At 42.1% G+C, this 23,166-nt stretch overlaps 1 protein-coding gene across 1 annotated transcript; it reads left to right on the top strand.

The window, feature by feature from the left end:
- The first annotated feature begins 732 nt into the window (after nucleotides 1-732).
- On the top strand, nucleotides 733-23,166 carry nat8l (N-acetyltransferase 8-like). The gene is made up of 3 exons (XM_038732535.1): nucleotides 733-1,296; nucleotides 2,630-2,794; nucleotides 15,240-23,166. Exons 1-3 carry the CDS (start codon nucleotides 990-992, stop codon nucleotides 15,605-15,607), a joined length of 840 nt encoding a protein of 279 aa, XP_038588463.1. The 5' UTR covers nucleotides 733-989; the 3' UTR covers nucleotides 15,608-23,166.

Raw genomic sequence — 23,166 nt, 5'->3', positions numbered from 1 at the left:
GTTTCAGATGCGCAGTAAGACGACATATAGCCTAATCTCCATGTTAGGTCTGGTGTATTACAAGAGCAGGGTGACAAAGCGAAGGGAAGCCGCGGAGGAATCACTGCAGTGCAGCAGAGCTGTCAGTCAACAGGCAGAGGAGGCTGTATGTGCAGCCAGTGCCCAGACATACGGGCGACTATTTAAGGGTTTACAGTGTCCTTTTAATATCGATTCAGTGTCAGGATACAAATGTGTCTTTATCAGAATCTTTACCACCCCATCGCTGTCACATTTATTTATCTGCGCAACAACGGAAATGTACAACCAATCTATTTTCACCTCGTATTTAATTATAAACATACATTATCAATGAGTATGAACCCTCATGTTGAATTATAAACAGTTTAAGAGTTTTTTCTAAGCCGCAGTCGCCCTGTTACTGGGATTTCCTCCTGTTTGACGCATCGCCCCCGCGTTACCTTGCGCCTTTGTGCTGCGCATCGCATCCTTTACAGCCGCGGCACCTCAACAAACCGGGGCATCCTCCTCATTAAAAAAAGACATAATGAAGAAAAACCTGTTCAGAAACAACCTCTCTACGCAATCTCACCATCACACCCCCACCTCATGAGCCCACATCATCAAAATACACACACACACAAACACACACAAGCCTGATCAGATGCAGAGAGAGCGACTGTCTGTCTCTCCCTCCTCCCTCAGCATTCAGCGGCGCATCGCTTCCACCAATCTGAGCAGCGGGAGGACCACCCCAACCCCTGAACCTGAATCTACCCGCCCTGCCAGTTTATAAATACCGCTTGGATTACGCCGGCAAGTCTTGGTCGTCAGAAACGCTCAGGGTTGCAGCAGAACATCCCCCCTCGTCTTATCCCCTTTCATCGTTTCTCTGTTTTTTAAGAAAATCTCACGCATCATCCATTCTCACTCCCACTATACCCCTATTTTTTCCCCCGAACTGTAGTTGTTTTTTTGCGGCCAGTTGCATGCATTTATCGTCTCCCAAAATGGTTTGCGAGACTAAAATTGTTGCGGACGAACACGATGCTATACCTGGGACCAAAAAAGAGTCAATCATGTGGGGCTCTCCTTCGTCCAGCGCGGCTCTGAACCCCGCCGAGACTAAGGAGGATGTGAGGAAAGATGCGGTTTTTATCCGCGAGTTCGAGCGCGGGGATCAAGAGGAGGTGCGGCGCATCTTTTACGAGGGTATTATGGAGAGGATACCCAACACGGCGTTTAGGGGGCTCAGGCAGCAGCCCAAGACTCAGTTTTTGTATGCTCTTTTGACAGGTAAGTACCTTCATTGCCTTGCATCATGTAGCTACCGGTTTATATTCCCATTAGGTTTTAGACCTACTTTTCTAATAGCCTACCATAGGAAACTTCAGCATAATCCCCTAACATTAATGATGCATGGAGTTATTTCTGATCTCACTTCACATTGTAGGATAATGTCTGTCTTTTGGTGTTTATACCCTCATGTGATTTATCTGAGGAACTTGAATCCCACACACATCTAACGTTTCTCTACCTGACCCTGTAGGCGACGTACAGTTAAGTTGAAATCTGTTGCAGCACCACACTGCGCCAACGTGGCTCCCTATCCGCCGGCACACACCGGCATGTTGCTCATCATGCAACAAAAGGCATGGCCGGCCGCATGGTGCACGTGTATAACCGGCGGCCCGCTGATGATCAGATGACATGCCGGTGTCGTGAATGAATGAGTGAATGAATTTGAGGATTGGCCCAAAGGGTGCGCGCACGTACCCATAAAGCACTCCCCCGCGCACCCCAGAGCACAGTAACCCCCCTCCCGCTGCGCGCACAAGCACAGTGCGCGCCGCGCCCCCCTCCGCCTCTGCACAGCAGCCAATGCGCCAGTCATGCACTGATCTCGTTTGGCTTTTGTTGATGTCGCCAGCGCAGATTAAAGCCTCATGTATCGTGACCGGTGCCGCTACGCACGCCAAAATCAAACAAGCTCTTACAAATACAAACTCTGTGCAGTTTCGGCAGAGGAATTAGGCTATGTCAATTTGGCGTTAATTTGACTCAGGCAGCCACAAAACATGAAACTCCTGCATGTAAAATCCCTCAATTTCCATTTCACTGCGGTCTGAATGTGTCTTAGTGATAGTTAAAATCTCTTTAATAGAGTATCATGTCCCTTCCACATGTCAGCAGCTGATGCTTCAACCACACTGGGATGCAGTGGAGTAAAATAACTACTAGGTTATTGCATGCCACAACAACATGCTCTGCAGCATCCAGCCTGCTTGTTTGTTTCCGTGTGCGCCCCCCAGCGTCACATATGACTAATTACTCCAGGTGGTTTGATGATGTCAAATGTTGTGCTCCTGCAGATGTACTAATGAGCCTTACTTCACAGTCTGGTGAATGTTACTTTGCCGCCTCGTGTGAAAGTAATCATAATCTCTTTGTCAAACCTATTCATAATGTACCTTTATAACACAATTTCATGTACCTGTTTTTACTTACTGGTGTTTACATATATCATATTGTGTTTTCTGTGTCTGTGTGGGGTCAAATTCTGCCAAAATCAAACATGTGATTCTCTTTTCTGACAGGTTTCGTTTACTTTTCTTCCATTTCTCCATAGTAATGTGCTTTTTCGTGACCAAATCCGTCACGCTGACCTGCTGTGCACCCCTCATTCTAATGGGTGCACGCTACTACTACAGCAGGAAAGTTATCCAGAGTTATCTGGACTGTGCTCTGCAAACGGACATGGCTGACATAGAGGCTTATTACATGACACCCACAGGTAAGAGGAGGGAGAAACGTCGCTGTTCTTGCTGTAGTGTGACTAAATGAGATAAATTCACATTGTCTGGTTTGTCAGTTGGCGATGCTCCGCCGCCACCAGTGCTGATTTCAAAAAGGAATCAAGAGGAATGATGATAAAGCTGTAAAGACCCTCTATCCATACTTTAAAAAGTTAGGGCCTGTAACGTTGCTGCAGCAGGAGGGATAAAAGTCAAAACTAGATGAAGGTCAGTGTGACTTACACATACTTTAAAAACTGACTGGATCTAAAGAGTAAAATCCAGAGGCAACTCATCAAATATGCAGGTCGCCTCTCTGCTTTCCTTCTCCTGCACCCTTCCCCCCCCACCTCTCCTCCTCTGTCTCATTCCCCACTCACTCGCTTCCTCCCTGGGCTTCACTCGGTAATGGGCGGAGGGGGTGGTTGCATCACAGGGCTATTGATCGCTCGGAGAAAACTGCTGATACACCTTCTGCAGTACACTTGGTGTCGGCAAGGCTCATTTCCTCCACTAAAGTTTGTAATTGGAAATATCAATCCACTTCTAGTGTCATCTCAGACTATTAATTCTGGTCATGGGGTTGAGTTTTGAGGTGTGAGCGATGGCCAATCGTTTAACACATGACACATTTTCATACATCCCCCTCCCTTGCCCTGTAACTTCTTGGACACATTTATCCCCTGTTAACCCAAGCCACGTGGTCAATATAAAAAGCAGGTGTTGGTTAAGCCAGTCAATTGCCACCCATTGTCTCTTTCTCTCGGACATTGTGCCCCCCTGGCCTGGTAATCCACTGCATACACAATTGCAATTTAGCATTCCCATTATTGCTGCAGGGCCGTGATGGTTTAGAGGGAGTCAGGCACCGCTGCTCTTGGACAATGCTAATGATTGTATCCATGCAAAGTGAATGGGCCCGGGGGGGGGGGGGGGGGGCGACACCTGGGCACCAACAGTGCAGTCCTGATGGAGAGGCACCTCTCACGTAGCTGTCATTTGTTGTGTTATGTTGTTTTGTTTGTGTGTACAGGGTGGCACCGCAGGTAGCACGTAGGAGTGTGTAATTATGTCCCAAAGACTGCTTGTTGAACTTAAAAGGTCCTGAAAACATATTTTCCCCATCAGCTTCTTACATAAGCAAACAAGCGTTGGCTATTTGACATGACAGATTTCTGTGTTTTTCTCTGAGCTCTTCTCACTGGTTTAAGGTGGGCGGGGCTCAGTTGGAAAAAGGCGAATTGACATACTTCCATGCACCAATCAGAGTTTAGCAACATTTTATTTAAAATCTGATGACAGTTGTAGGGTTGTGTGCTTACGTTAATAACTACTTTTTGACTTGATCTCCATGTAAATAACATCCATTTTTTCCCCCATTTTTTTGGACTTTTGCTTATTTAGTCACAAATATTTGATGTTACAGAGAAAAACCTATTTGAAACCAAGCTTTCAGGGCAATTAAACCTCTATTTTGTCAACGTCAGTAGGGGAATTAGGTCGTTTCCAAAATCAACCAGGAAATTCTTCTTTCTTTTATCCATTTTTTGGCTTGCCAGCAGCAGAAAACCACAAGACCTATTCAAAGAAAACGTGTAACGGTAACATACCTGAGCGTGGGGATGGAAATCAGTCTCATTATTGTCGTTGCTAGAATCAGATATTAAGGGCATTCGACAACCACAAAACAGTCTGTGTGATTTGGCAAACTAGCTTCTATTGATTAGCTAAATTAGCTGTTCAGCAGAGAGTTTCGCAGTATGTGCTATATTGTGTTTGCTTATCTCAGAATGTCCACAATGAAGACCGGGTAGGTGAACTCTAGAAACAAGTTGGAAATGTACTTGTTAAGGGATTATCTCTGCACTGCACTGCAAAAAAAGTTTCTTCAATAAATAACAGTCAAGATTAATGTTTGAGAGTTTGCAGCATGTGTCTGAAAAAGTTTTTGCAATGAGGTAACATAAGGACCGAGTGCGTCTTTGAGGGAATGAAATCTTGACATGCTCCATCTTTTCGAGCTTAAAACATAATTTTTAATCTGTGTTTAATAACTGAGATGTCTTGTGGCTTGGTGGATGATGAGTTGGTGCACCATAGAATATAAATGTTGTATTGCTGCAACCAGCAATTAATCAACTTAAAGGAGCAACACTACTTTAAATGCAGACAGGAAGAGAGATTCAAAGACAGGGAGAAAGGGAGAGAAAGAGGGAGAGCATTTTTTGACAAGCAAAATATGAACTAAATAAACTAAGTGGACACTGATATCAAACTGCTTAACAGAGGAGGTAACAGAGGAGGACTAAGTGAGCCGACCGGAGCCACATGTCGCTGTACACATGGAGCGACTACACCGATCAATGCACGTATCTCCTCTGTGTGTGTGTGTGTGTGTTGCGATCACTCACTCCGCTGCTACTTAAGGCCAGCTGTCACCTCTTTCATCTGCCTCATAATAAAGTGCGTGTGTGTCTGTGTGTAGGCGGAGAGGCTGCAAAGCAAATTGAAGGAACAATGGCTGGGAGTATAAATGTATATGGTTGTACAAAAAAAAGATAAAAAGCTTGTTTCCTTAACAAAAACACATCGAGTTTTATACGCCAATTGATCCATATTGAATTTAAAGCTCAGTCTGAAATTATAATCATTTGAAGCTTATTGTGAATTAAACTTTCCAAATTCAATACTCTCATTGTTCAGATTTCACAAGAAGTCATGTTGAGTTTAGAAAGGATTACAACTCTTACTGCTTCTAAAAGTCCATTATTCAAATTCAACTGTTCAGTAGCAGCTTGACAAAATTTTAATTCATGCAATTAAAATACAACATCTGCTACTACAAATCTCTTGGTACACTCTGACTCCTCCTCTTCCCAGCCATCTTTCTCTGGCCTTCCTTGGAAGCAATAAACCAATAATGAGTCAATCTGGCAATCAATAAGTCCACCAATGGTGTGTTAACAGCTACAAAGCATATTTAACAGTAAGTCTTTATCCGCGAGCAGCTGACTCTTATGACACTAATCTGATCTCTTTGTACTTGTGCACTGAAAAATCCTAACAATATATACATTTATTAATCCATGTGATTGTGTTGTGACTTTCAGGTTCCTCCAAACAATGAACATCTGATTTAGATTAAACAGAAACGTCCACAGTGTTACATTAAATCTAAAACAAAACACAAACAGTGTCATGAAATTATTGACCAGTTGCAGGAGTCTGTGTTTTGTCGGGCGCAAATAAGAAGCCTCTCTTTGGTAAACTCAACTCCTTCTGGACGATTGGAGACAGTCTTGCAGACACAACATGACTTGTTTACTTCTGTTCATTATTTGTGTATACAAATGTTTTTTAAAATTACACATTAAAATTACATATATAATCTATAAGCATATTTTAGTAAAATGTAATCTGAAGATTTTGGTTTTTGCATACTATCATGAACAAGCTAGAGCAGACTAGCAGGCTAGCCTTTTGGATGTCTTGGGCTACTAAGATAAAAATCTTTTTTAAATATGTGAGCAGCTAAAATCCTGAAATTTTTGGTAACTTTCCAGGCAACAGAAGCAAACACCAGCTTTACTGTTATGTTCAGTTGCATTTCTCATTGTGTCACGGGGCTGGTTTCATGTCACTGCCTATCTCATCAAACAGCGTTCGCACGGTGGTTCCCTCCTCTCGTAGGAAATAAATGTCGGAGTCACTGTTACTACGACTCTCCGCCACACTTAAACCCAGAGGGACAAAAGACGGTCATATTTTAAACCGCTTTTCAGGAAAGAGAAACCTGTAAAATGAATTGTGAATCCCGAAAGGAGGAGGTTTCTCCTCATGTTCAGGCAGTAGGCGGACAACACACCCCCTCGCTTGCATTCTTACTCTTCTTACTAAAGCACTATAGGTCAGTGTGAGGCAGCTTAGTGCCTAAAACGTGAATGTAATGTAACGAGGGCAACACTAGACACAGAGCCAAATCCTCCCCGGCTGGAAGTGATACCCACTCAGTCATACTGGCTGTTTAATGAGGCGTCATGGCCACTGCAGGCCCTCATCAATGTAGGAGACATTATAATACCTGCTAGTTTCATTGTGGCTTTATGTGTGTCTGTCTGTCTGTGTGTGTGTGTGTGTGTGTGTGTGTGTGGGGGGGGGGGGGGGGGGGGGGGGCTGCTGTGCTCATTTCTAGCTCTGAACGACAGAGAGAGAGGGAGAGGAAGGGAAAATATGTGAAGGGAGGGAAGGTGAGTGCTAGATAGAAAATGGGGGCATCTGTAGGAGGGGTGTGCTCCTCAACTGTAAGATTTATCTTAATGTGTGAGACGGAAAGAGAAATAATTGTCTGTGTGCTGGTTCACACACAGACAAAAGGATCTCCTGGGTGTATATCTGACTGCTGAGCATCTCAGATTAATAAGACATCCTCCTTTCTATCCTCTCCTCTCCCTCCAGCATTTTCTTCTTTCTCTCTCCCACCTGTATCGCTTCTCCTCCACTTCCTCTTCATTTCTCATTTACGCTGAAGGTGCTGCAGTGGCCAAGTGGGTTATCCATCATCCTGGCACTGAGGAAGTGATGTTTCCGCCCAGCCAAGGAAACCGCCTTCAGTCTCGTAAAAAAAAAAAAGAACAGAAAATAGAAAACACAGAAAAATGTAATTTAATATTTAAACGTTCATTTATTGGTGGCAGTCGACAATTACATTCACTTCAACAGAAACAGAATGTTATGCTGCAGGTTCAAAGGTTAAAGTAACAGAAATATTCTACACATCCACAAACAATAATATTCACAGACATCTAGAAGGAAGAGCTGCAACAATTAGTCAAGTAGACTCATCAGCCATCAAATATTTTGATGATAGGTGAATCACTCAAGTCCCTTTTCAAGGGGAAAAAAAAATACAAATATTTGTTGTTTCCAGTTTTTCAAATGTGAAAATGTACTGCTTTTAGTTTTATATAACTCTGATGGACATATTTCACTATTCTGACATCTTAGAAACAATTAATCGTTAAGACAATCAAGATATTACTCAACATCGAAAATACGTTGCAGCCCGAGCAGGACGACGGTATTAGAGGAGTTGTTCGACATTTTGGGAAATATGCTTATTTATTTAGAGAGTGAGATGAGAACTCTCATGTCTCTACACTAAATATGAAGCCCGGTAGCTTAGTTTAGCACAAAGAGAGGAAACATGGGAAATAAGAGTATTTCCCAAAATGTCAGACTATTCCTATTAACCATGAGGCTGCGGTACAAATACCATCAAAAGCAGACAAACCCATCAGATAAAAGCAGAATCAAATGTACTACCCAGAGACACATGATTCCATGATTGATTTACATCCAAATCACATACTTTCAGATTATCGCCACTCCAAAACCTCGTCACAATGTTGGCCATGCTGTCCTCCACGTCCTGTACAGCCTGTACATACTGAGGAACAGGAGAACACAGCTGTTACTTTAGCCGCACGCTGCAAGTACATGAACATGAGTATCTATTGTTTCACATTCTGCTTGAATCAATGCCGAACAAAGACACTCTTTGGAAATAGTGGATGACGTGTCAACCGCAGCTTCATTAATGCAGCTTTGTGCAATCTGTCACCACCATGACCCTCTGGTGACAACGCTCAATCAGTCATCATCAGTTATTAATAGGCGATAGATTTCCTGTGTGTACTTTGAGCCAAACTAGCTTGGTTTTGGTTTACACAGGAACACTATGCGTAGGTCTAGATGTAATAGGTTAGAGTCACATTTTTCACATTGGTGTGAAGCCTGATGGCCTTTGACACCGGGGAAGAAAGGGGAGGCAAATGGAAATGTAACTCACAAGGCTACGTGAGCGTTTTGCATATCGGGTTTTGTTTAAAGGCTAAATTGACGTCAAAGGCTTCTTCTTCTTCTTCTACTGTAACTCCAGGCTTTAATATGCATGAATTATTCATTTTCTGTTATTACATTGTTGTGTGTTTTATGTACACATCTGGAAAGTGTGTCCTCTGTCCGGAGGAACAAAATGCTGACGTGTCGGTTACGTGACAGGCTAATCCATACTCCCAGCATGCACTCCTCTGACGTGAGGAGGAGGGTGTGTACGTGTGTGTGCTTTTATGGCAGGACATGAGGAAGGGTGGGTGTTGTAAAGGACCAAACAATACTCATTAGCATTTTTAAGCATTTCTCTTTTAAAAGGGAAAGTTGAGCATTAAAAAAAAGAAAAAGATAAAGATTCAAAGTACATCAAAATAAACTGAATTTGTCTCTTTTTTTCTCTTGCAGCAGAACTTTGTTCACTCTTTACCAGCTGGCTGCAACCCCCTGTCTAATTTCTCTAAAACCAAATTGATATCCTAACTCAACGCTTTTAGGTCAAGGCCATATTATAAAAGAAATACATGTATGACAAAGTAAATGTCAAGAAAAGCTTCTTTTGATGATTTGTTTTGTGTCCATTGGCCCTATATGATTTTATTTGATAGCCAAAGGACAACGGAGACTTGTCTTTAGCGAAGTAAGAACCAAAATTGATTGTTAGGATAGAAAATGATGCTTTAACATAGTCTGACATTGCACTGCAAGTATACAACACCAGCAGCAATGCCTACTCATCATTTAACGCACAGCAGGGTCACAGTGATGCAACCGTTTCAACCCGGAACCACTCCTGACACATAAATCACTGGTGCTTAATGTACCCGCAACAATGACACACGTGCTGCGGAGAAAATAACCACACACTCACTATTTAATTATTAGACCACAAAGAAAATTGAAACAATACACAGAGAATAGAGTCAAGCCACTTATGAGCTTTCGTCAGGGCTTACACCCACAGTGTTTAGGACAGCGCTTGGCTCACAGTGAGTGAACTACAGCGCAGAGAGGCAGCGTCTAGACTGAACGCTTATCAACTGAATTAGCCCTCTAGGTTTCATCTGAAGGAAAAGAAAATAATCTTGTTAGACACCATAAAAAAACTGCTGCTGTGTGTGTGTGTGTGCAATTGTCTGAGTGCGATTTTTCAGTTTTGATACAGGGTTCATATCACAATATCAGCCAGCATTTAACACTCCCACACACAAGCATGGAGGCATATTAATATCCTTGTAAAGTAGTTGAAGAAATTAGATCTGTCGCATTAAGAATCCGATTTTTGCTTGTGTAAGAATGATTTCCAAAGTTCTTCCTCGCCTTCACTCTGCCTTGATTTATTTCTTGTCTTGAGATCATCTGTTTTGTTCAGGTCCCCCTTCCCCCCCCGTAATAATGCTAGATTTCCTGTCTTCCCAGCCCCCCCCGCCATGTTTGTATGCCCTAGCAGCAATAATGGACCCTTTCAGGCTCATCACTATTACTGTTGACACAGAAGCTTCGCCTCGCTCTTCCTCTGCTCACTCAGAGAGGACAGATGAATGACTTCTTCTTCACTGTCCCGCTCTTTCTCTAACTCCCCTTTCTGAGTGACTAAGCTCATTCATAGGACTTTCCGGACACAGTTAACGCACACTAAAACATGGGCGGAGCACTGTGTTAATACTGTATTAAACTCTACTCTTCAGCAGTGAGCTGCTGCACTGGAGCATCAGTGACTTGCTCAAAAGCACAACAGTCTTTTTGGAAAACAGAGTCCTATTCATTCCCTCACTAATCAATCTCGTGGTGAGATGCAGGGCAAAGCAGCTTCTCCCTCATATATTGTAACCTGCAGTATTTAGCAGGAAAGAGGGAAGGTAGATACGAGCAGGAAGAACGATGCAAAGAAGAGAGATTGGCCCATCGCAAAACAGTCCATTTGTGGCGTAGGTGAGGCTAAAGGTCTTGTTGTTTATGTACACTTTTATCTCAATATTCTCTTCAATATCAGCCACTTGGCGACTCTCCTATTTCCCCAAACCACAGACAGACACAATGTGTCAATGTCTGCATCCATCATTTATTCTTATGACAACCAGCAAAACTGCCCACACACACCGAAGTCATGATGCTAGAAAGCTAACATTGACAACAACAATTCTAAGTTACTTTATCATATCCTGTCCCAGCTGCTGGGCTGTAAGGCATCTTTAACAACACTAAAAGTCTGCAGCCACGCTAGCAGCTCTGTGAGGCGCTACGTCTGGACAGCGGTGCTTTGAGCTAAATGCTAACATCAGCATGCTAGCTTACTCATAGTGACAATGAGAACATGCAGATGTTTAGCATATAAACGGCCTTTTGGAGAATAACGTTCTCTTCTCTCTTTTGTTCTTTCCATTTCTCTCTGTGTCTCTCTCCCTCTCTCTCTTTCCATCTCCAGGAAGTGCAGTTCCCAGCAGAAACAATGATAGCTCACTAAGTCCATGCAGTTTAAAAGGAGCAGTGTCAGATGCAGCAGATGTGAAGTGCCATGATGTCAGGAAGCTTAGAGGCCAATATACCCTGCTCAGCTTTCACTAGAAAAGCACAGTCAGGGAGGAGGGACAAGGAGACAAGTAATACTTCTGAGTTGTTGTTTTTTTAGTGTAGGTCATTGTCCCATGTGATCCAAGTGATGTTTTTGAGACACAGAGTTAAGTTATACACACAGCGTGATAGGCAGAGAGGCGGTTGGCGCGTGTTCCTGTGCTGTCCTCATTCCTGGCACAGGCTCAGTTCAGACAGATGGTCAAAGGGCTTTATGGAAGTGTATCCCCCCCTCCTACGCCTCCAACACACACACACACACACACACTAAATAATAGTATCGGCCACAGGAGCTGACACTTCAGCTTTGACATACAGCTGCCTATAATGAAACATTCCATACCGTTAGCGAAGGCTGCGAGACAATTAACCATATAAAACTTTAAAGGTTCAGTGGCATCCAGTGGTGAGGGTTACGAATTGCAACAAACGACTCACTGTGCATTCACGTCAGGGTTGGCAATTAACACCCGCCGAGCACCAAATGCGGGTAGATTTAACGATTGGTGGCTAAATGTTGGAAGGCTACCGGACACATTGGCGGTCAAACGTATTCAGATCAGCGTTGTTTCTGGTTGTGTGTCACCCTTAAATTGTTCCCCGCTGTACCAAGGTATCTAAACTCAAGCAGCGCGATGGGTTCAGGACGGATGATATGTTGCTAAACAGAGTATTTCACATGCATTTGCCCATAAAATTGATCCGTGTGAACTAGAAGAATAATTTACGATGTGCGAGTAAAAACTACAACCTACAGTTATTTTTGTGCATGAATGGTTATGATTTCTTTTGTTAGTACTTAGCATTAATAAATTACAGACCGGCATAGACTGTTTTTCTTGCACGAGGATTTAATAAATTGTAAATTCAGCAGTAAAAAAAACTAACTTTGTACTTTTTGTCCATGAGGTTGCACATTATATCAATTTAGTTTTTAAATCCAACAACAAAATGGCAGTGAAAACTGTCAACATTGTCCTCTTTAAATATCTTTATATAATATAGACAACCCCTGGCAAAGTTTTATTTATTTGTATACTGTTCTGTATACTTCTTTATATCATATGTTCAGTTTATTCCTCTTTTGGGAGGAAAAAAGATTCCGATTACAATGAATGCACCATCAATCACTGCTCACCCCTCCCTTTCCAAGCTTGGAGGAGAAGTTACGATGGATGACACGCTCTCGGCTCTTGTGTTAAATACATGTGGTCTTGCATCTGTCCAAATTTCGCTTCTCTTCTTACTTCTAACAAACCAGTTGACTACTACTCCCACTTCTTCTTCTTCTGCTTGTTTTTTGTACGTATTCAACGTAGTGATGAAACATGCTCTGTAGAGCAGTTTGTCCATTTGGGCTACTGTAGAAACATGGTGGAGCAACATGGCGTCGTCCATGTAAGAGGACCCACGTGTATGAATACATAAATGGCTCATTCTAAGGTAACGGTTCATTATGTAAGGTCTTTATACACCGCTGAAAACATAGTTATGGATAGCATATTGCATTTCTGTCAATAGATCCTCCGAAATATTACACACTGGACCTTTAATAGATTGCCTGCCTGATTCAGATTTACATCAAAGCTCCACATAATCACCCTTTTTTATAAGGGAGAAAGACATTTATTATCCAGAAATGTAATGTCAGTAAACTGCACAGTCATCTGACCCACATTTATTCAGAGACAGCGAACAAGATAAAATCTCTGATCAGTCACTTCCTGCGTGCACATTTTTCCTGCTAGTGTCTCCGTACCTAACACCAAAATTGGATTTGAGGGTGAATCTACAAAGTCTCAGCTAGCGCAACAGGACACTCTCATGTGTTTTTAGTTAAACAGATTATTCTTTAGGGAGCTTTTCAGCACTTCAAGGAGTTTATGAACCTTCCCGCGTATAATTCAAAATCACAGCTCCCCAAACAGATTAGTGAAACACGCAGTGATGCCATATCCCTGTTTAGCTCCCAGGGCGGGGAGTCCTCTGGTTTTCCTGTTGCTGCTGCAACCTACATGGCAGTTGTTTGATTCAGTAACAGAAGCCTCCGGATCAGCTTAACACAGGCCTGCAGGGGCATCAAATCCCCCCTAACACACGGGACTCCAGCAGAAGCATGATGTTAATGCCACTGCCTGTTTGTGTGTGTGTGTAAGAGTGAGAGATTCAGCAGAAATGAAAACCAGAAGAGGTTATGTGTAAAAGCAAGAAAAGAGAGAGCTAGGACAGATGAACACAAATTTTTACTGTCTGCAGGTCAGCCGCTGCCAGTCATGTAATAGTCAGATTAACTTTATCTATAACATACAGATGGCATTTTAGTACAAAACCATGTAACCGCTGCCAACACATGCTGTAAATCCTGCTGACATTGATGGAAAGGCTGTTTCAACATGGTTACATAATAAAAAAGACCGTCCCTTTCCTTGAAAGATTACGATCGGTAAAGGAAATTAAGCAAGGGTATGCACCCTACAAGCTATGTCCATTTAAAACTGCCTGATTAAGGTTCAAAGGGGAATAAATGACATATTTACATTTTTCTCTGCGCTGTTAGTCACATATTTAACAACCTGTGAACTGGTGATTCTTCAGCTGTTTTGGGCCAGGGTAATGCGGGGACTATGGATAACGGAGGGGTTTTTTTGTGTTAGCATTTTTCTCTGTAGGGGGAGTTTTTTTGTAGCTCTAAAGGTCGACATGAAATACATTTTGTCAACAAACTAAACTATTATCTCACAAGCAAAATATTTCATAAGCATAATCACTCTGTGTCAAAGTGAACAGCGTAGGAACAGCAGCACGAACATAGAGGGTTGATATTCAAGATCTTAGCGGTACTCTGGTGGAGGAGCATTGGCTGCTGACTTTTATTGGCATTGGTCTAACCTTGTTTGTCTGTCTGTATGTGTGTTAGTCTTTTTATCTGTCTGTTGCCAGTGTCTGATTTATCGCTTTGGGATACAGCCCACAGACACACTATGTAGTTTTAACATGACAAAATAAGATTCAATTTCCGCAACACTATTTTGTAAACTTGGAAATTCCTAAATATATTTATTCAATCCCCAAAACTCTGTCCTATGAGATCAGTCTCTGCTCCACTACACGTTGAGCCCTAAGTGGCCGCTCCGTCATGCCTGCGCTTTTAATCAGCAGCATCTCATTGAGTGGCTAGTGTCTGCCCTCCTCCTTCATCTACTCCCTGCTAATGGAAACACAGGACGTTAATTATGATTCGAGTTTATGGTGCTAAACACTCTCATTCAACCACTGTTGTTTTTCTACTTATTCCTTTCATCCATCCAAAATATTAGTTTGTTTTTTGAGGCCACTCACGGTGTATATTTTGTTCAAATAAGTCCCGTGTGATTTGTGTTTGGGGCATGAATTTCTCTCAAGTAGCAAATGTTTAACCATAGAAAGTATTTCGATTTGACATTTGTGAGAGAGATTTGATAAATATGATCTGGAGCTTCACAGTATATTGGAGCAGATAAGTGTGAAGGTCTCTACCCTTAACTACCTCTTCATAAAAAATGTTTTTCACTGATGCTTAAAGACTTTAGGGTCCTGTTCTTTACCTTTATATCTTAAAGGAATCATTTGATGTTTTGTGAAATATACCTGTTAGCTTTCTTGCCGAGTTAGATGAGAAGATTAACTTTAGCACAAAGACTGGAAATAGCACCACCTATACAGCTCACTAATAAACACATTAGACATGTCGGTTAAACCACAACCTGTCATTTTACACTACTACATACCAATTATGTTACCATTGGACAAAGCAAGGCTTGCTATTTCCCCTTATTTCCTGTCTTTATGCTAAGCTAAGCTACCTGGCTGCTGGCTCCAGCTTTCTCTCTTTGAACTATTTGATGGTTAATGTTGAACTAATACTTGTATCTTTAACTACAGCCTCTGACAACAGTCTGCTCATAGAGACCAACCTAATTTTATCAAACTTATTGTTTCTGCCAGGCTCCTGTTTCTGGGTGGCAGTGCTTGATGGACGTGTGGTTGGGATCGTGGCTGCGCAAGGCCGTGAGGATGAAAACACGGTTGAGCTGCGGCGCATGTCGGTGGACTCCCACTACCGTGGCAAAGGCATCGCAAAGGCACTTGGTCGTCGTGTTCTGGAGTTCGCCGTGCGCAACAACTACGCCGCTGTGGTCCTCGGCACGACGGCTGTCAAGCTGGCCGCCCACAAGCTGTACGAGTCGCTGGGCTTCCGCCAAACGGGCCAGAGCGAGGACTACAGGCTCCCTGGGATGAACCGCTCGCCGCTGCAGAGGCTCTTCTTCCAGATCCGCTACAGCCGCTACCGCTTGCAGCTCCGTGAGGAGTGAGAGGTGACAGGGAGAGAGAGATGGAGAGGGGGAGATGGAGAAAGCGAGGGACAGAGAGAGAGAGCAACGACCCTCCTTCACCTGAGAGCCCCGACCGCATCCTCTCCTCTGACAGCTTTTATTTATTTTGTGTCATTAGAGATAACTCCGAGTACAACTTAACACTTCTACTATTTCATCTTTAAAGTCACTAACGTTTTCATTACTATTATGCTTTTGTTGCTGTTGTTTTTGTATTATACTTTTACATTTTAAATAAGAGTTTGTTTCTTTTCCTCTATTTTATTAAGATATTTTTTGTACCTTTATCCCTCCCTTTCCATTGTGGGAGAAAAAAAATTGGCTTTTATAGAAGACATCTAACTGGCACCCCAAGTAGGCACCCTCCCCTGTCCCTTTGGTTTTAAGATCATGTGACTCTGATCAATACTCCTCATCATTATTATTCAACAATGCCCTCTTTACCCTTCCCCCATTACCTCAAGCCTTCCCTTCCCTCCCACATTCTCCTAATTTTCCCACAGCAGAATTTATCAGAAGCAGGGCAGTGCCATTAAATATTTGCACTCGGTTTCATTGGGGGGGGTGGACAGAGCAATGGACGGGTTGGGAGGGGCCGATGGCTTCCTCCAGAGCAAAACACACAAAAAGAAGTGCTGGGGGAGATTGTGGTAGACACTCTCTTTTACAAAAAAATCTCTGCAATGTTGCATTTTGTGTGTGCACTGTACACAGAGCATGGTCACACACACAAATCAAGTCATTTTGGCTTTTAGCCAATCGCTCAAGACACCATATTGAAGCACAGCGAGAGTGTGTTACTGACCCCCATAGTGAGAGAAAAGGATGGCAGGATGGTTACCGGAATATGCACTGTGTATCCTGCGTCCTGGATGGATTTGAATCAACACAGTGCATCTTCCTCACACATCCTCCTCTTCATTCTCCTCACTGACTATGTGATTGGATCTCTCCTTCCCTCCTACTGTTTCCTATCATCAGTTAACCACTGCTTTTCTCACCAGAGCTGTGGAGAGGGTCTGTGATTGGGTTGAGGTGAATGAAGGGTGTAACTTTCTCGCTGCAGCGTCACACTGACAGATCCTAAGATACAATATAGCTGCATGACAGAGCTTGTGGATGTATGTACGCTTGACTGTTCAGAGTGTGTGTGACTGTGTGTGTTTGTGTGTGCGTGTGTGTTTGATGAGCTATGGTCAGACATCAGACCATGTCTCAACAATGTCTCAACTATTTTTATTTTGCGTGAATAGACACGCACCTTCCTTGCTAGAGTCAAGTATTATCTAACTAAACACTTTCTATGTGTACTTATAAAATGTTTATTGATTGAAGAAAGATCAATTCTAACATTTTGAATATGTTTAGTATTTGACTGACAATTAGTAATTTTATAACTTTAAACACATATTACCACATTGTAATATGCAAATTTAACTGACAAAACCTAAACAAATAGTAGCTACACTCCACATACTTAATCCAAGTTATTGGGGAACAACTTGGGTAAGACATGACTACTAGCAATACTTGCAAACCTAAAGTACATAACTGAGCACAAACAGCAAATAATAATTTACACCAATATATTGGCATTAGTATTCCCCATGTATTTATATTGTGTATACAGTTGAAAACTCGTGTAGCAAACAAAACGTCAAAGTTTCTCCCATAACACCTCTCTCCATCTCCCATCCTCCGACCATACAACCAGCAGTATATTCAGCCATCCACGACTCTGAGCCTAAGTTCTGTCATCACACCATTGGTAAAAATTAAAATATGAAACAAAATACAACAAAAAAAATCACATAAGATAAAAAAAAGATGAAAAAAAATTGAATATAAATGTAATTGTCATGAAATTAGCACTGACCCTCCTTGCCTTGCCACCCTTTCCCGCCTAAACTCTCCCCATTCATTAATCTGTCTGCAACCCTGGGCTAGACCCCACACCTTCCATTTAAACCCTGCACACCCTCCACTGACCTTTAACCTTCCCTGCCCCAGGCCACACCCATTCCCTGCCCATGTCTGCATGCGCCACAGAGCCTTGCTGCACTGCTTTTATTATTCCACTTGAAGCTTGTTGGTCCAACCCTAGACCCTGCCCTTACCCTGATGTCATCTAGGCAGTGTGACGCTCCAGGACTGGCTGGTGCCGGGTTGCAAGGCTGATGTATGGTCGTATGAGTATCTGGTGTGATGCAGAAGACACAGAAAGTGAGAGAGAAAATGTGTGTGTGTGTGTGTGTGTGTGTGCGTGCGTACTCACCAACGGCAGCACTGCCTGGATGACATCATGCCTGCCAGCCAACCAACTGTAGAATGCAAAAAGCAATGCAAGTGTGGCATGCCTCTGTACCCAGTGTGTGTACGGTGCCTGCCCTGGAAAAGTGTAGAAAAAAATGTACTGCTTTATATACGATATATACGACATATATATCTATATAAAGAAACAAAACTTATTTTTTAGAATCAACATATAAAAGAAATGTGTGTTTCTTTGTTTGGGAAAAAAAAAAGATAATTGTACCATTTGCATGAAATGTGTCTTTGAATGCAAATATAACATTTAGGGGAGAAACTCCTAGCACAGGCATACAGTGGAACCATAGAGTTGTACATTTTTTATAATGGTTTATTTTAAATTATTTGAATTCTCTGCAATCAAGACAAGGATGTGAAATTAATACCAGCCACAGGCCAGTGCTCATGAATCTTTAGGAGGTAGCCAACCGTTGTTTAGAAGTTGTACACTATTCTTAAAGCCTTGCTCAATTTGAAAGTGGCTATTGACATTCAGATTTATCCATCACTGACTGGAGGACAGAAAAGTTACGTTTTTTACCCTTTATTAGGGGAGTGAGGACATATGATTGAAAGTATCGCAGCTCTTCTTCTATTAAACCAGCTTGTGGAAAGGTTCCCAAACACTTCGCAGGACTAAGATCATCAATGGGCATTCAACAAATGATGACAGAGGAAAAATGTATTCCCATGCAGTACATAATGCAGAATGTTTACGAGCATCAAGTGATTCAAATTCAAGTCCTTTGCCAAATTTATCATATGCAGATAAAGAAAACAGGTAGCAGGGTAGTGTAATGGTTTTCAGTGACGGTCAAAGCCGTTTCCTGTCAAAAGTGTCCTCAAACCCTACTGGACCTCCATCTATGTAAGCTAAATGCCTAAAACTAGACAGTACGTACATGCTTCTTTTGCATCGAACTTTCTTTCCATAATATATATTTTTTTATTTAGGGATGTACCTTACATAACACCCAGAATGGACAAAAGTTGACCTTAGCTACTTTAAGCGGTTGATGTCCCATAAAAATAAAGCTTCTTCCCCTTCCCTCCGTTTGTTCAAGCAATGTGCCCGAGTCACATTTGGAGCAGGCTTAGCTACCGACAACTCCTTTGTCTTTTAATTGGAGCTGACCTAATTTAATTTAAATTCTGCAAAGTAAAAGCAAGGCACAATTGCACTGAAAGCATCAGACAGTTTTCAAAAACACACAAGATGTTTTCACCGGGCGAACATGTGGAGGATGCCTCACACCACTTTGATGCGTCTGCTTTGAAGATGCTGGAGAGTCAAAAGAGGACCCCGCTGTATTTTGTGACGTTTCAGGAGCAACAGCTACCACTGACCTTCATAGGGCACTTACAAACTTCCCACTAAGCTAATGGTAACAGTTGACAACAGCAAAACTACAGTGTGAACACTATACAGAAATAGGTTCTGGTTTCTCTCCAAATACAAGAATCAGACTATAAACCATCACCTGAAGAAAATTTGATATCACAGTTGTGAAATGTAGGGGTCAGTGGAGCTGAGGCTTTAGAAACACCACAGCTGAGACACATTTGGAGTCAGTTATTACTGCCAGTGTGTTTTGGTCCTTAATGTATGACTAAACCCACTCTTTAAAGACTTGGGTGAGGTCCGAAGGTTGAGAGTGAGAGGTGGACACTGTTGAGGTGGTTGTAAAAAAAAAATAAAAATAGTGGTCTGGATCTTGTGGAAGAACGTGAAGTCCGTCAGTTCTGAGCCATTTCTGCTGCTCCCAGTCTCAGTTTCTGCCACATGAAATTTAAGACACTCCTTCATGTATTTTCTGGAGAAGTTATTATCCATACTGGTACATATGAACAAAGGTAATATCATTAAAAATGCCTTTGCCAAGGCCTTATGCACTGGAAGCAAATGCTGGAGTTAAAATATCTTGTGGACTGCATGGCTCAAGGTAGTTAAAGGGTGATTTAGAATTGTAAAAATGAAGTGCACTGACTATAATGCATTTATTTCTAGTCTGAGCAATGTCTGTTTTCTACTTCATGTGAATGCAATGCCCTGTGAAGTATCACCTCCCATTTAAAACTGGTATTGCATACGTAATGTTAGAATGTAGTAATTAAACTGTATGCAACTTCTACCAGAGTGTAAATTTAGTTACAAACCATTCCTCTGAAATGTTCTGCTGATGTACAATCCAAAAACAATCTCACACTTTTTTTAAATTTGGTTTTCTGTGATTTGTTTGAATGCGAGTGTGCTGTCCTATTGGTTGAGGTTTGAGAAGGTATGCTGCATAAAGAAGGCTCTTTTAGTTTAGTGCTTTAGAGTCCATAAATGACCATCTGATGCTCTCTCTCTGATGGCAGACACAGAGGCCTAAGCTGAGGCTATTGAAGCTAACGCTTCAACTTCAGAAGTTTTATAAATCCTAAAACATGGCTGTTAAAATAATCAAACACTAAAAATATCAGTATTTGTCATGATCAGTATTTCATTCAGTTTATCAACTGGTGAAGGAGCATATAATTCTGCACAAATGTACAGATCCTGTGGGTGTGTTGATGGTGTGTGTCTATGCTCAGCAGCCTTGGGGGAGAACACTCACAGGCATGAATGTAAACTGCCAGCATTTAAGGTCTTAAAAAGGTTTTTATGTTTTAAATCTTTCCCAGTTGCTTTTTTTACTTTATGAATGAGAAGAATGGTGGGGAAAGGATGAAAAGCAGCTATTGGTTCTTTCATTAAGTGACTAAACCACTACATTAGGCGTTAGACATTTTGTGTGATTGTAAATAGTCGTATCCTACCTATTGTCAATGTATTATTTTCTGCAAACTGTCATCTTTGCTGGTTTTAACCAATCCCGATGGAGTATATTTTTGTCTCAGAAGATGGCTGTCGCCTGGAATGTTCCACCTAACGAGGAGGGCGAGGGGTGAGGGAGGAATGTGCCACATTGGCAGTTAAATGGGGGGGAGGGGGCGGCGGGAGGAGGTCTGCAGCAACAGAGCTCCACAGCATGGACTCCCTCTCTCTCTCTCTCCCTCTGGTGAGGATTTTGCTCTACTGTGGCAAATACAGAAGGACTCACAATTGGACTGAGGCCACAGGTGCCAAGAACACATAAGCACTTGTAGCACAACTGTGTCTTGTTTTGCTATTACAGTACAGATAGTTTTGATTTTTTACATTTCCTATGAAGAATATGGATAAAGATTCTCTTTCTGCTGTATGAGTCATAAGCATATATACAAGACATGATACCATGATGTATAACTTATGTATACTTCGACCCATGGCTATTTATGGAGGTGAAAATTTGTCAAAGGTGACAGTAATTGCTGCATTTTTATTCCTTATGTGGCTAACTTTTGTTCAACACAATCCTGTACTTACTTGGTTATTATATGGCAAAGATCCTGCCCACGTGCCATCTAATCAAGCAATAAATTCAAACAAACAGACAAAACAACAAAATACAGTACTGGCATACTATCAACAATGATTTTATTGAATACATAAAATGCTGCATTGATGTTATATCCCTTATACTGTACCAATTAGTGGCAATGATGCCACCACAGTTTTGGCATTGCGACATTACCACTCATTATATCGAAGCCTGATGGGGTGTTTGATTGTAAAATGTTTCTGTTTTTTTGTATTTTTCTTTACAAAGAGGTGTCAATGATGTGTTTTTTTAAACTCGAAGTCGAAATACACAGGTGTACCTCTGCATATTTGTACAGATGTCAAAGGAAATGGGGAAAATGACAAGAGGGGTATAATGGATGCTAAAGAATGAGCAGTTCAAGCAGACAGGAAAAAGATGGCGTAGCCACACTCTGAAAGTGCAATCTGCTGTCAGTCTCTTAACTGAGCTTTTATCTAACCACAAAAGACTTCCGGTGAACTTATAACACGGTATTCAGTGCAACTTCACTACCACCACTCTGTTAGTACAATTAAAAATAATCAATTAAAAACACATTGCAGCTGCCAGAATCTAAAGTCTCAATCATGTTGACTTTTCTAACAAGCGAGGTTCAAAGTCTTTCTTTGAATCTGTAATTCAGTATCTGTAAAGTTGTAAAGTATATTTTACTGTAAATAGCATCAGGGGGTCATTTTTACTCCTTTTGTAAAAGAACTGTGGAATTAAATTTTAAAGATATTTACAGCACTAATAAAGAGATTCTACAGTAGTGCAGGTGTCTTCATCTGTATTACCTCATGACAATCCCATGCGGACTAATGGCCGCCACTTTCAGGGGCTACAGCGCACGCCACCTTAGCCTTGGTGTCTCTGTCCCACACTGATGGGTCCGGACACAGCCTTCCTTGTCCTGCCTGTCTGCTTGAACTCTCAAGTCATCAGAGAGAACCTAAAACACAGCAACAGCAACCGCTCTGTTAGCTTATAGCACACACCAGGCATGGCCATGAATGTCAGTGGCTCTGGACTGAGCTATCTAGCTTTAGCAAGCTGCTGCAGTGCAAGGGGATCTTTCTGCCCTGGAGCCCTGTCATGGCCTGTTGCCAGGAAACCGACCCACACAAAGCACAGCAGGGGGGCTGATACACAGCCACGCTGTGGGGAGGCAGGCAGGTCAACCAGCTGGCCATGATAGTGGAACTGGAAGGACTTCTGGGGGGAAGGGAGCAAAATTGTAACTATGGGATCTTTGTAAACCAGGGGTTAGGGGACCTGTAGGGGCAGGGGTAGTTTGGCTACGGTGAGGAATTTGAGAAAAGGGGCCCTGAGGCATGTAAAGTACAGCAGTAAGCAAATAGTGTCTGGGGTCAAGTGGGTAAGAAGAAGACAAAGAGAGAAAAAGCAGGGTCACAGTTATAGGCAGGTATGGTGTGGGACAAGATTCATAAGGTCAAGCATGGTGTGGTGATTTAGTGTTAACAGGGAGAGACTGCAACATAGTGTAGACACAGTTGGTACACCGGTCTGCCCGACCTCAGTGAGACTGCAGTGACAACCTGGTTTTTATTGGGGGTCTATTAGCTTTCAGTTCCCTTTCTGCCATTCCTTTCGGAGACTGCTGTATTACCACACTGGGATTACTATTATTATTGTTGATTATTAACCCTTTCTTTTATACTGACAACAACTGGAACACTGTACAGATGTAAAGATGGCATTTCCTGAATTATGACGATGATTGAAACATGGATGTACATAAATTGTATCAATTAAAAATGATGATGCATTAAGCTTTTA

The sequence above is a fragment of the Micropterus salmoides genome, unplaced genomic scaffold (assembly GCF_014851395.1).
Source record: "Micropterus salmoides isolate LMB-PRFRI ecotype aquatic unplaced genomic scaffold, ASM1485139v1 Ms_hic_scaffold_2, whole genome shotgun sequence".
NCBI classification, from domain to species: domain Eukaryota; kingdom Metazoa; phylum Chordata; class Actinopteri; order Centrarchiformes; family Centrarchidae; genus Micropterus; species Micropterus salmoides.
Note: the sequence above shows the minus strand (reverse complement) of the source record. Positions and strands in the feature narration are given on the sequence as shown.